The sequence below is a fragment of the Phymastichus coffea genome, unplaced genomic scaffold (genome assembly GCF_024137745.1).
Source record: "Phymastichus coffea isolate CEN01 unplaced genomic scaffold, Cenicafe_Pcof_1.1 PCOF00010, whole genome shotgun sequence".
NCBI lineage: Eukaryota > Metazoa > Arthropoda > Insecta > Hymenoptera > Eulophidae > Phymastichus > Phymastichus coffea.
The window spans coordinates 7,909,169-7,924,749 of NW_026706821.1; the positions used below are offsets into that span (position 1 = coordinate 7,909,169).

At 35.8% G+C, this 15,581-nt stretch overlaps 1 protein-coding gene across 1 annotated transcript in view; it reads left to right on the plus strand.

Annotated features, from left to right (window-relative positions):
* LOC131671652 (sphingomyelin phosphodiesterase) overlaps positions 1 to 15,581 on the plus strand; it is a 938,839-nt gene that overhangs the window by 135,347 nt on the left and 787,911 nt on the right. The window contains exon 3 of the mRNA XM_058948252.1: positions 5,864 to 6,051. Within this exon, the coding sequence (XP_058804235.1) occupies positions 5,864 to 6,051 (188 nt within the window). The remainder of the gene's footprint in view (positions 1 to 5,863; positions 6,052 to 15,581) is intronic.

Below are 15,581 nucleotides of genomic sequence, written 5' to 3' on the forward strand. Positions count from 1 at the left end.
CTCTCAATTTTGCTCTTCTCGTTTGACCCTCAAAAACAGCGGCCGGCTCGGATCTGACTCATAGAAAGGACCTTGCACTGGAGGAATATTTGGGAACGCGTGACGCGCGTTAGGCGTTAAGGAGCACGTTGTTAAAGATCACGGCGGAAGAAGTGTTTAGATGTGAAGGCTAAACTATACTACTTATGCTGATCCACGTAACTAGTCTCTCTCTTTTTGTTTCTCCTTCTCCCCCTTGCTTTCGGCTACGCACACGTGTGAGAGGGCGGTCTTCACGCATTCGTGTGTGTTCGCATGATCGATGAATGTCGGCCAGTCGTGTTTGCGACACGCAACGGTCACTATATATATATATATATATATATATATGGGTGATTCCAGCAGTTTTTTAAAATTGGCTGCGCAGGGGGGTCAGCCGATCTTCTCGGCGATTTTTTCTATGATAGAGTATGTCAAAAGAAGCCTTTTGGCTATCTCAGATTTTCGTTAAAATATATATATGTCCATATATATTTTTTCAAAGTCTGAAAATCTGCCTGTTTTTGGCTATTTTTGTATTAAAAATTGTAGCTCCGCGAGTTTTCAATATTTTTCAACGTCCGACGTCTCATTTGATTCGTCTACTTTTATCCTTTCAAGAAAAAAATTGTTCATTTATAAAAAAAGACAGCTACCGGGTGTACTCTGACGATATTCGTACGCTTTTTAGGGTCAATTTGATGCTCATATTCCGATTACTGTAACTTGGTCAATTTTTAATCTTTTTGAACCAACCGCATGTCATTTTTTTTGTCTTTTTAAGACCTTTCATTTAAGATCTAGCGCATCTCAATCGATGCATTAGAACCAGAGATATAGCCGATAAAAGTTGGCCGTTTTTTCAAAAATAGACATTTCAAAGGCGAAAAAAAAAAACGCATTCAATTTTTTTTCTACTTTGAGGCGGTTTTAGTTAGCTCAAATCGAGTAGAACATGCTCTGAAATTTTCACGATATGACCCTTTTTCATTTTCAAATAAAACGATTTCAAAAATTGGCGATTGCGATTTTTTCAAAAAATGGTCATTTTCAAACGGCTATATCTCTAGTTTTAATGCATCGATTGAGATGCGCTGTATCTTAAATGAAAGGTCTTAAAAAGACAAAAAAAATTACATGCGGTTGGTTCAAAAATATTAAAAATTGACCAAGTTACAGTACTCGGAATATGAGCATCAAATTGACCCTAAAAAGCGTACGAATATCGTCAGAGTACACCCGGTAACTGTCACTTTTTATAAATGAACAATTTTTTTCTTGAAAGTATAAAAGTAGGCGAATCAAATGAGATGTCGCATATTGAAAAATATTGAAAACTCGCGGAGCTACGATTTTTCAAAAAGAGCCAAAAACAGGCAGATTTTCAGACTTTGAAAAAATATATATGGACATATATATATTTTAACGAAAATCTGAGATAGCCAAAAGGCTTCTTTTGACATACTCTATCATAGAAAAAATCGCCGAGAAGATGGGCTGACCCCCCTGCGCAGCCAATTTTAAAAAACTTCTGGAATCACCCATATATATATATATATATATATATATATATACAAGTATATATATAAATACGAGCACTCATGGCCTGCAAGCTCCGGTTAGAGTTGAAGTTGAATACTGATAATTCAAAATCTAATGATAGGCGACCTTTGTACCCTTGGAGACTTTTGATATACATGATAAGATTCACTTGAATCTAAAGTTTGAACTGATTGGATAGAAATTTTTTTCCTATTTGTTTTATGCAGGCTTTTGTGAAAAATAGGTGAAGTGAATATTTTAGTTATTAGAAATTTGTACATTAATTCTTTCCATATGATACTCTTTGATAAAACTTATTTTTACTAAAACTTATTCATATTTACTATTATTTTATCTTCTTAAAAACTTATTAAGACTTCTAAAAAGTTGAGAAATAAAAATTAAATAATTGTGTTATTTTATTATTCAATGTTTTAAAATGGACAAAAAATATAGTAGCAAAATTGGTTATCATGTATAAGCATATTTCTACTATTTATGAAATGAATAATAAGAAATAAATATGTCTGTTAGCCGTAGCGTTGAAATATAATTGCGCTATTCCAAGGCTCCTAAAAATGCATTTTTATTGTTTACTTATTGTATAATGGGGAAATAATGGGGGAAAATTTATTAACTTCCCGCTCATTATTTTAAATATGTTAAAAGACTAAACACCGCATCGATGTTGAATGTTGCTGTAGTATGTATTGACTACTGGCTGCATGAAAAATGAACGTAAAATCATCTTTGCGTTGCATGCATTTTCATTACAGAAATGGTTATTTGCTCTCCTTACACACCGTCAACTTGCAGGTCTTTCCTCTCTTAATTCTATCATACTATCTTTTTTAGGATCTACTGCTTTAAAAATATCTGAGAGTACGCTTATGGCATGTTTACATAGTATTGTCGGTCTGTGTTCCGTCTCTATATATCTAATTGTCTCTCTTTTATTCGTTCTATAGGTTCAGCACGTGCTATCGATACTCACTCTCACGCCAATCGCATAGTAAAACACCCATTTAAATACGCACTTTGTGCCGCGTTTGCCAACCATTGTCTAACTTACATAAAAATGAAAACAATAAATGTGAAAACTTAAATATTAAAATTTAGTTCAAGCCAATACGTTTTAAGAAAGTATTTAAATTATAAGCAATCATACCAAGCTAACAAATATATGGCTAATTATGAGGGTGGTCCGATAAGTACTTAGCCTCACCGCCCGATGGCGCCACTCTCGCAAAAGAAATATTCTATCACGTAGTACAACCTTCTCGATGGTTACTGTCAAGATTTCAGCCGGATCGGAGTTATAGTTTATTTTTGAAAGCGTATGAAAGCAAGTGTGTCCGTTGATTTTTGAAAAATGGAAAAAGAGCATTATCGTTCGGTGATTCGATTCTAGTTTTTGGAAGGGAAATCGCGCAGCGAAATTAAAAAGCGCTTGGATGCTGTGTACGTTGACTCTTCTCCTTCGATGGCGACCGTCAAAATTGGTTTAACGAGTTTCAACATGGTCTCACGTCGATTTTTGAAGAGCCACGTCCAGGTGCTCCGAAAACGACTACCACGGAGGATAACGTGACAAAAATTCACGATCTCGTATTGGCAGATCGACGATTGAAGATGCGCGAGATAGCTAAGATCGTAGGCATCTCAAAAGACCGCGTGGGTTATGTCCTGCATGAAATTTTGGGCATGAGAAAGCTGTCGGCGCGATGGGTGCCGCGTTTGCTCACTCCGGACAACAAGCGCAACCGTGAAACAACTTCAGAGCAATGTCTGACGCTGTTTAAGCGCAATCCGGAGGAGTTTCTGCATCGCTTCGTGAAAGTCGACGAAACATGGATCTACTGGTATACACCAGAGACCAAGGAACAGTCGAAACAGTGGACTTTACCCGGTGAAAGTGCTCCGAAGAAGGCGAAGACTGCTCCATCGGCCGGAAAGGTGATGGCCACCGTTTTCTGGGATTCACAAGGTGTGATCTACATCGACTACCTGGAGAGGGGCAAAACGGTCACAGGGCTGTACTATGCCGAATTATTGGGCCGATTCGACTTCGAATTGCGGAAAAAACGGCCCCATTTGGCGAAGAAAAAAGTGCTCTTCCACCATGATAACGCACCGGCTCACACCTCCATGGCCGTCGCCATGGCCAAATTGGTCAAATTAGGCTACGAACTGCTGTCCCATCCACCGTATTCTCTAGATTTAGCCCCGTGCGACTTCTTTTTATTTCCAAACTTGAAAAAGTCACTCGCCGTATAGAAATTTGAGTTGAATGAGGAGGTAATCGCTGCCTCGGAAGCCTACTTTTAAGACCTCGAGGAAACGTATTTTTCAGACGGGTTGAAGAAGTTGGAGCATCGCTGGGCCAAGTGTATCGAACTAAAAGGAGACTATGTTGAAAAATAAAACGCCTCTTTTCCAAAATTTTCGTTTTTCTTTTGTAGACTATCGGACCACCCTCGTACATTACTTATTTTAGCAGTAGATTTTTTTGAAATAATCTTCTTCTATAAAAAGTTTTATATTTTGAAAATTTTCTCATTCGTATTTATATATTATTGTTATTTAATTTTCGTATTGTCGACGTAGTAACGCGTCATAAATTGTATCGTAAACAAGCGATATAACTTCAGAATTTATTGAGCCTCAATTGGCATACCTATTTTTATAATCCATTCAAATAACACAAAAGAACATTTGTTTACATGAGAATTTTATTTAGATAAGTAGCATCATCATTATTCAATGAATAATGCTTTTATTTATCAAAAATCATTAAGAAAATTTGAGAAGCTGCTATGTTTACTTAGCTTTTCGTACAAATCCATATTTAAAAAAAAATAATTTTTGGTAAATAACATGACATGAATATCATTTATAATTTTATAAGTAAAAGAGTAAGCTTATTATATATTATTTTTTGGAATTTTTCGGATCTGCAGAAATCGGAATGGAAGTACAAGTTGGATAGAATGATTGCACAGGTCCACAAAATTTAACGAATTTTTAGTTACAAAAACTAGAGTATACTTTCCCGAAGCATTTTGGTGTGCTGAATCCGAATTTGACTACAGAATTGCTCGATCACGTCTAGTTTTCGACATATTCTAGCCTAAAAGTGTGAAAAAAGAGGTTGTGGTCCATTTTTGAGGTTATGTAGCATCGTGAAAACGATTTTTCAGCCAAAAACCGTTCAAACCATTTTAAAGTATAGGTTTCCACTTTACAAATCGTGTTGATTTTGTTCAGATATCTTTTTTTTGCTGAGATGTTGCATTATAAAGTTTCATAGTTTTCAAATAGCCTACAAACCATATACTTATTTAGTATAACAGAGAATCCGAATTCATTATATTGTGGGATGTAATTATTCTATAACAAAAACTATTTTATATGCTACCTCTAGATTTAGTTAAATTTGACTGCTTGTGAATTAAAAGGGGTGGGATTTGTAGGGGTGGGTCGAGTTTGGGGTGTGTAGGATTTAGTCTATAGGGTTTAAGGTTATTGGATTTAGGGTTGCTAAGTTTGGATTGTCAGGTTTGAGGATATTGAATTCAAGTTTAATTATTTGGGATTCGTGAATTCGGATTCTCTGTTATACTAAATAAGCACATGGTTTGTAGGCTATTTGAAAACTATGAAACTTTATTTAACAAACTTAACACGATTTGAAAGGTGGAGACCTATACTTTAAAATGGTCTGAACGGTTTTTTGGCTGAAAAATTTTTTCATGCTACATAACCTCAAAAATGGACAAAAACCGCTTTTTCATACTTTTAGGTTAGAATATATCGAAAACTAGACATAATGGAGCAATTCTGCGGCCAGATTCGGATTCAGTACATCAAAATGCTTCGGAAAAGTATATTTTAGTTTTTATAACTTTACCCTTGTCGGCCTGTTTTATCATCGAATTATTTTATATAATGAGCAAATCCAATTTTAATAGAATTTTGCATCGCTGAAATTTTAGAATTTTAGTAAATTCATTCATAAAGAGAGTGTGATAGTTTGAATTTATTATATATTTATATTATATATCTAACAGTAAGATAATTATATCAGTAATAAATACAATTGATAAATAAAATTCATATGTACAATAATTAATCTACACGAAGAGAAATATGTGATTGATGAATTATTTTAAGAAAATAAGATTCTATAACATAAAATAAGATGTAACTGATTACATTTATGCAATACAATTGTAATAAAAAATCGATTGCATAACTCTGATTCTAAATAACGTAAGATAATGCAATAGTTTTATATTATCAGCATCGCCAATCACACCATGCACCATAAAAACGACAAATAATAGGACAAAGATTTTTGATGAATGGATGGAAGCAAAAGGACGAATTTCTCAAAAAGCGAATAACACTTTCCAAACTTATACTAATGAGATACATAAATTATCGCCAATATTTGTAACTATTGAAGAGACTGTGAATCGAGATTTACAAGTACGTACTCCTAGTTGATTAATATATTGTTGGAATATTGATAGCAATGTTTAACCTATTATATCGATATAATTATTTATTAAAATGTTCTCTTTAATGAATGATTTATTTCATTAGTACTTTTTTTCCTTCTCAAATAATATAACAAAATTCGCTTAGTTACCAATTCTGAAAGGTGGACAAGTGAGGCGCATTCGCTCATAGTAATTGAGGAGGGGGAAGAAAGGAAAGGTAGAGAAATATAATTAACAGAAATCACACTTCAAATACCATTAAATAATTGTACCGAATTATTATTAATCACGAATTTACAAAACTTTACTCACTAATAAACATAATTAATCGAACACACCTTAACTCTACTGAACACAACGGTATCCTTAACACGTACTACGCAAATAAAGAACGAAAAACAAATTAACTAATTTACCGCGCTTACAAAAATCTAACCAACACACAGAACGTATCGCCGGGCAGGTGACCGCCTTGACGACAAACCGACTTAACCTACTTATACTAAGAGAAACCCACCCGGCGAAATATCGCCTTGACGGTACGCTACCTTAACAAAAATAATGCCGACCGTAATTAAAGCAGGTAGCCGGCGCGTTAACGCCTTGCCACCTACCTGACTCTCACACCTACTCGCTGTGCCATACCGCTGAAGAGAGAGAGAGAAAGAAAGAATAAAGAGAACGAGCCTTGACTTATCTATGCGGGAACGGGGAGACATGGCTGTGCCCTGTGGAAGGTGTTGCTAGCCGTCGCTGGGTAACTCTTCGCCGGCTCTTTCCGAGTAGCATCCCTGGGAAGATGCTGGTAACAAGACACTTGTCCTTTTTTTTCGCCTGGTTTCTCGTCTCAGCTCCTTGGGTAGCTTGTGTGTTCGATTGTCCTCTAACTCTGCACACTGCACTGACTGTACCGCTGACCGACTAAAAACCATCTCACCGCTCGTTCGCTTCCGCAATCGACAGCTTCTTCGCTTGCTCTTTCTCTCCCCACTTGACCTATTTATTAGGTGGCGCGTGATCAATGCGTTAATTGGTTACGCGTCGCGCACCTACCTAATCTTGCGTGGGGCACGCACGCCCCTCTCCCTCTCTATCTCTCTTTTTCAAACACCTCTCGTTGTCATACACTTTATGACTTCGGGCCGGCTCAGCCTCACTCGGCAATCTTTGTTGGGTGAAACAAAGACCATGCCTTAGGCGCATTCTTAAATGCTCCCAACGCTGGTCACCATGCCTTGCCGAGAGAGGGGGAATTAGGGAAAAATACTGACGAGAACAAATGCAATGCTTGCTCTCGTCACAATACATTGGAAATCCTTAATATTCAATTCGCTCACCAATGAAAATAATCGTGAAGACGACAATAAAATAATTAAGGGATATTAGGTATGTAATATATTTATTGTTTATTATATAATATATTTATAATATATTTATTTATAAAATATATAATATATTTATTTATAAAATATATGATACATTTATTTATTAAATATATAATATATTTATTTATAGAAAGACCGGTCTACTTATCGAACCGATAGCCACTGGCTAATACTAGCACCGTATAAATTAATGAAACACGTCGTGAAGTGTACTCTTGCTCGAGCAGTGACACAAAAATCTTTTATTGGAAGTTTAGATACGAAATAATGTTAGTCATACGGATTGAAAATAACGCATCGCAAGTTTGACTCTTGTGTTCTTTCTTGAGTGGCTTTTAGCGTCGCGCGCCGTAGTATCTATGCCTTTAGTTTACGTAATTCTTTTATGTGGCATAAATTTAGAGAAAGATGACTTTGTCTCACGGTCTGGACGAAAACGCACTATAAGCTTCGTCATGAAGCTTACGATACAACGTTGATTGCAATAACGATATATCCTATCATCGCCGGAGGCAGTATATGCCGCGTGGCTATCGCGTTTCAATGTTCGTATTGGTGAAAAAGGTGTTGTGTTACTATAATAAATAAACATGAAATCATGCAATATGTTAACGCTATTTGAAGGTTTCGGGTATACGAAGTCTGTCCGGAAAGTATCGGGCCTACGTTACACGACCCATAACACGTCTGAGCCCGTCGGCCGTTGTCCATCGACTGAAAATAATGACAAACGGAAGGATCGGACATCCTTATACAGAATAATACATATACATGACATGATTATTCAGTGAATGATGTGATGAAAGGAATTTCCGTGACTTTATATTGGTACTTGATTTAACCCTTGTTTTCTATGAGTAAACTAAAGTTTGTCAACTGACCACCAGAAATGTTCTATATTGTATATTATAGTGAGCACATATGTGCTTGTGTACTTAGTCTAGGTAAGGCGCGACAAAATTATCAAGCTGCTACTTGTCGTTCCTTAATAGTTCTTGTGTTTCAATTTCTTTCGTTACATAAAACATTTCTTATCTATCATTCTAATAATGGTTTTACATACTTTTATAGTATAAGGTTACGTAGTTATGAGAATATAGGTAAACTTAAGTATACATGAGAATTCTAATTAACTTCTTCTGCTTATCGCACTCTTTGGTGTTCTTAGATAGTGACCCAGGAATCAAGCATCTACATCATTCTTGATTATGTAATGGCTCTCATTGTATTGGAATGCTGTTAGCGAGTGCTACTTGCAATATATTAGCCATCTTTGTAGCCATCATTTTTTATAAAAGTTTTCGTAATCATCATTATTAACTGTGACGTCGGTTGACGAGACATATTTCTCAGGCGCACTTTTTGGTCTATCCTTTCAGACAATAATCGGGATGTGCATTGCCACTATCACGGGAAATTCTCTTTCCGGTGACGGAGGATTGAAGCTGTACTATACCACACGCTTGGCAATATAGTTGTGCTTCACGTTATTTTACCACACTCTTGGCAATGAAATAACGTAACAGGAAGCCTATTTAATATGCACTCGACCACACGCCTGGCAATCGAGTGTAACTATCTAAAATAAAAAAAAACGGTACGCGAAACTAAGAAAGAAAAGAATGAGGAAAGAAATGAACCGAATTAGAGTTTTGGGTATTTTATTAAATTCGTTTACTTACTTTTTTGTACTTATTTCCCACACACACGGAGGTCCTTTTTATAAAATACCGAACTGGAATGAACTGGGATAAAAACTGCCTATTTTTCTTCAAGAGCTTCCTTTTATGCTTTTCGCAAGAGAGGTCCACTCTAAATTTCTTGTCATTTTTAGGCAGGAAGAACTCAAATTTTCCTGATTTAATTGGTTGAAAAATTTGGTGAGTGTCTCAAGCGTAAGTGGAATTCAAACCCTGATTGGTCGGGGGCAGAGTATGCGGGAGTGGCCACATTCAAGTGTTTGGGCCCTCTTCACACAGATGACCCTCTATGTACTAATTTCATCTTTAATTATTTAAATTAATTGTGTGTGTGTGGTACTCTAATCTTGCTAATACAAAAATATTATTTAGTCTATAATAAAACTAAAGTACAGAACAAAAGTTAAGGATTATATTTATCTGGAAACAAACAAGATTTTAATAGTTTTAACCATTAATTAATTTACCAAAAATCCATAAGAAATACTGGAAAATTGGAGTTAATTATTATGAATATAATCATTAAGTTTCGTTCAAGCCATTCTTAAATTTTTTAACGCAAAGTTGAGTGTATTCAACGATTAAACACACGAAATTCACAATTAATACAGAAATGAATTATTATATATTTCTATATTTATATTTATATATAAAACTAAAGCTATTCGAGCAATAAACAAAAACTATTAATCAAAATAGTCTTTTGTTAATTACTTGAAAACTACATGAAACAGACAAGTCTCGCATATTTTTGACAGATCTGCAAGCAAATGTGAAAGGCCAGAAAGGTCATCCCCGTCCCTTGCCGCCCCGTATCCGGTTGAATAAAATAAAAACAAACGCGCTCTATATAAAACAATTACCCCTTTTCATGTCCAAACAACCACACCGGAGATATTGGCAAAACAAACTTGACAAACGCGATCCGACGACACTCAAAGAGAAGAGAGAAAAAAAGGAGCACACCACGGAAAAAGAGAGCGCACGCACACACTCACTCCCGACCACGTGGCCGACCGGCAAAAGAAAACGGAAAAACTTGACTGGGAAATGCAACGGAAATGCATGTTGATGACACATGCAGATCCGTTACACTCCCAGACATCAACACTAATACTCACAAAGCGCTGACACTCCTGGGGCGAGCAGAAAATCGCCGATGAAGTGGCAGCCGGCAATCAGCTGTGTCGGGTTGCCGAACACCATCGGCGACATCCTGAGCGCCACACACAAGCACAACAGCGACCACACAAACACCCGGCAATACGTCACTCAACCGACACGGGAGCGTCCCAGGAGGCGCTCCAACAACCGATATAGGAACACGAGGCGTATGCGCGACAGACCGAGGGGACATTTTGAAACGCCGAGACAGACTGAGACAGAGCGAGCGAGACAGAGCGAGCGGAATAGACTAAACAAGAGCGAGCGAGACAGATGATATGAAATGATAAATAGAATAATATGCAAATGCGAGAATGAGGGCGCTACAAATGAAACGACGTATATTATATACGTATTCATGACAAATTAAAATTATAATTGAAAAAGAATGAAAATGGAATAGATACCGAATTGTAAAATTCGCATGCGACCGACACCCCTATTATGATAGCGAGCGACAACTACCCCGTTAGGTTTAAGCAATAAATTAACCGACAGAATTCGAACCTCTGACGAAATTCGCTAGTGACGTCACGACCAATCAGCGAATTAGAATAAAATTTGATTTCCGTCCTGATAGAAAAATAGATAAGAGTAGGGGTAGGTCTTTTCCGACAATTAATGATAGCTACCTTAGTGGGGGGGTGAGAGAGGGTAAATAACGACGAAAGTAGGAGAGTTAAGGAGGGTGCTGTATCCTTCTAATTTACATACGGACCAATGATAAAATATTCGGAGGGCGCTACCGATATCCGAATTAGCATACCGACCAATAATAACATTTCTTCTCGGAAAGAGGAGAAGAAAAGCGATCTTTGACCGCGAAAAGCCGATTCTCGTCCATTTTGCCACCGGTCTTCGAGCTAGAAGGAGTGATTGAGCCAGATAATTTCGCCACAGGATTAATTACGCAGATATTCTGTGATCTGAACGCAGCAATCCGAAATTAGCTAATTTTGTTCGCCGAAACAGTAAGGAAGAATCGTAAGTAGGCAAAGTGCCACTCATTTATATTAATTAAAAAAATGCGGGATAAAATTATCAGTGCCGTAGGTCGTCGCGACGCGTGGATCCGTCGATGCCAGTGCCTATCGAATCGCGCTAACCTTTCCGCCATTTCCTAGATCTAAAGTGAGTGTTAGGTTTATACGAATTAGAGGTCGTGATTAATTATACGCGATGACCTTTTGCCGTATAGAATTTTATTGCGTACGCAGGAGTAGGCGAATAACATTATTGAATTAATTTATTCGCGCTGACCTGCTTGCCATTTAGCCGAATAGAATTGTCGTGCTTATTTAATTGTGCTGATCTTACCGCCATTTCACAAACCGAACGTGAGCGTTAAGATCAATCAAAGAAAATTCGTGATTTAGGAGATTCGCGCTGACCTTTCGCTAATAATTTATTGCGAACACAGAATTAGCCGAATAAACTTACCGAGTTTATTTAATTGAACTGACCTTTCCGCCATTTCGCAAACCGAACATGAGCGTTAAGATCAGACAAAGAAAATTCGTGATTTAGTTATTTGCGCTGACCATTCCACCATCTTTGTTAATCGATGACCGACCGGAAAATTATTTAATTTCGATTAATTTGTACCCTTGCTATTTCATAATTATTCAGAGTTGTACTGTCCCTAATCACTCCGACTTCTTGCTTATAAATTAATAAATACGTCAATAAAGTGATTAATTGTTCTTTTACATATAATTTACTTCTGTTACCCTGCCTCAATTACATGCTGGTGATTTTCAGCCGCGGGCGGTTATAATCGGGTAACGCTGATTCGCTATATTTTCGGGTCCAACGCTCTGATTATTATAGTACACTTCCAAACATCCGAAAATTGCCAGATGCGCGAGACGAAAACTGTCGTTCTCGAAGAAAATTTTCTTTTCTTAGCTGTACGCGATTTATAATCCTAATTTACGAGCTAAGTGTGTGGCCTGTTTTTCTTGGAGCCGCCGTTACACAACATCTGACTGGATTAGAAAAGAAACTTTCTTTCATAAACATAAACTGTCAGAAGTTTCTATAAACGAAGTAGAATCAATACTGTATTTTATCAAATTAGGCTGAAAAATCTTTTTCTTTATTAGCCATGATTCACATTACATCATGTTCCTGTCCCTGAATAGTTTTTTCTAACTGCTTTATAACAATTCTTCGGTTCGAAGTTATATTAATTTTTCAATTTATTATGTGTGATTATTAAATAGGTAAAAAATATCACTATGTGTTTACGACAAACATTTATTTTTACTTAAATTCTATTATTCATTGACACAACATAGGGACAATTTTTTTGTTAAATGATTATTAATTCACTCGCATAAAAAGCTAAGAGCAAAAACACAATTTCTGTTTCTTCGAAAAATAAATGTACAATAATTATTCAAATTTTTTATATTTACGGTTTAAGAATAATATATTGCTATTTGCTATTCAGATCGTTCTGCTATTTTTAGCAATAAACGAATTGCGACAAACGCAAAAAAGTTATTGTAAACAAATACACGTTACGCAGGAACTAAGATATTTCATTGGTATCTAAGGCTACTGACGAAAAGGTTAGGAGTTGATAATAAAGGCCCTACCCTCTAGAGGTATCCCGAGTATTTCCGCGCGAAAATATGAACGTAGTTCTGATACTTTTGAGACAAATCTAGTATTGTATCTTTTTCTTAGTGATCTGTTTTCTTTCATTTTTTCAGTTAGTATATTGAAAGTGAATTGTTGTTTTTCTTCAATATTTACATTTCTTGAGCATTTATCTAGGTTTCGGTTAGTAATAGCTTAAAAGTTTTAATACAGTTACGTCATTACCTAATTAAAAAAGTACGCTACATGTAAAGCATTCATCAATGTAAAGAGCAAATCTTTTTCAGTCAGTTTTCACCCAACCGTTTACTGTTTTGAGTTTGCAATGTAATTTATACTAGCAAATAATTCGATGTTCATTTTAAACATGATGATATGTTAAACAATTTTTTTTAATACTTTTAACAGATGCGAAATTCATCAAATTTGGTAATTTATTCATATCTGTTGGTCAGTATATCAGTATTCTAGTAGATATTGGTGTGCAGATATTATTAAATAGTATTTTATAAAATATTTTACATCTGGCAGTTGCAGTTGATGATCTTGATCCTTATGATAAATGCTTCATGTTATAATCGCCTCCCGTATTTTACAGTATCTCCTACTTATTTCTTAATTTGCTTAGCCAGTAATCCGGTAATTGGACTTGCCATTTTTTATTTAGGTTTTTGTTATCTGGGCTGCTTTGCCGCCTTTTACCCCTTACAATTTTGTAGTTTTTATTGTTTTTTTTATGAGGAGTAAACACGTCTTCTCTTATTAGGAAGACTATTTTGGCTGTTATTAGTTTTTATTATATATTTGGAAAATACTAACAGAAATTTTACTGTCCTTCACTTGATTGACTACTACTTTCGATTTTTGGATTGAGCGCGGTCTGTTCACTTTAATGATAAATCGTTGAATTTCCTCAATAAATAAGGACTATTTTTTAGCTGAGTTAGGACCATTGTTACATCTAACCAAAACAAGTAGAGCAAAACTCTGAACGACTAATTGTAATACTATTTAAAAGACTCTAGATTTACAACATATAAACTTTATTGTGACGATACCTTTTTAGTTGATCGATTTGTTTTAGTTGATTGATTTAATAAAAACATGCTTCGTAACCACAACTACACACATCGGGAAAGCCATGAAGTTCTATCTTTATCGACTCACGATTTAATAATTGTCGATGCAGTTGAAAGTTTTTTAATTAATCTATTAGTAATTTCTATTTGATATGATTCTCTTAATACAAAGAGTTATCTGAAGTAATTTTCGTTTTCCAGCAATTTTGTATTAGTACCTTAGGGTATAATATAAATAGATCCTAGAACACCTAAAGTATTGAATATTTTGGTAATTTCAAATATGAGTTTTCGTTTAGTCGAAGTAATCAGAACGACAATAGATCATCCTGTATTTAAAAATAATCAGCCTTTAAATATCAAATAATTCCAAGAGTCCTTTAAATAGGCTTCTGTTTTATCACATAGTCTAAATTGACGAGTTTTCCTAATGATGGAATCTTTACGTCTTAGCAATTGAATCATCTGTTCACGAATGTTTGGATTCTCTTCAAGCGAATACACTTCGGGGATAAAGTCGTATGTACAGAAATCATGCAGAAGATGTTTACTTGTTTCTGGAAAATTGTGAGAGTTATTTGCAAATCGCTAATACGTACGGATTACAAGAAAAGGAGCTATAGCTGTGTCGAATATTATTGTATTGAGTTGCCAGATTTGCATCTTCACCTAAAGAGATCATAAAACTCTAAAACGGTTTATCGTGAGATTTCGACAAAAATGCAATATATATTTTAATAAATAATTTTCATTGTAACCTTCATTCAAGAGTGCGTTTGTATGAATAATCACTAATCTTGAGTTTATTTTAGTTGACAGAGAAATAGGATTATAGGAACGCGCTCTTGAATAAAAGTTGTGTTATGTCTCACTTTTCGAGAGGCGGAAATTCGTTATCCTTTTCGAGCTGTGATTTCTCACTTTACCCGAGTAAGGAAAGATTGGTGTTGGCTAAAATACAGAAAAATTTGATGCGCACGGCGCAGGTGCTTTTCTAATCCCTGAATCTAAATCGACTATTCTTGCGCCAGTCTTTTCAGAAGGCACAGAGAATTATCAATTATAAATTCCACTTCAACCTATAAAGATCCTATTGATCCAAGTTCTGAGTGTTAACCTAAGTATCAATTCTATCCAACTTGTAATGCAACAAGAGGACCGAGCGATACAGAATTGGAAAAATTTAATTTGAAGACAGGTTACTAAAAGGAAGTTATGTGATCTATAAATTTAATTTCAACTTTTATTGAATATTTAAATCCTTCCTCACAATTTGAAATTAAAGTTAAAACTTTGAAAATTGAGCCTTGCACGCTCACAACTTAAAAGAATTAAATTATGTTTGACTCTAAACTAGTCCTTGCCACTGAGAGAGAGAAGGTCTGGAGAGCGTGACAGTCCTGACTGTGGGTGGCGTAGCAGTGGCGAACAGTTTCCGCCTTACTTAGCACATTCCCTTGGGATGCGCTCTCTTTCAAAATAAGGTCGCAAGGGGCTCTGAAGGGTTTGGGCATGAAAACTTCAAAACTGATTGGTGGAAATTTTCCCGCAATAGGGAAGCGTACAGTTCCCTTGAGAGAG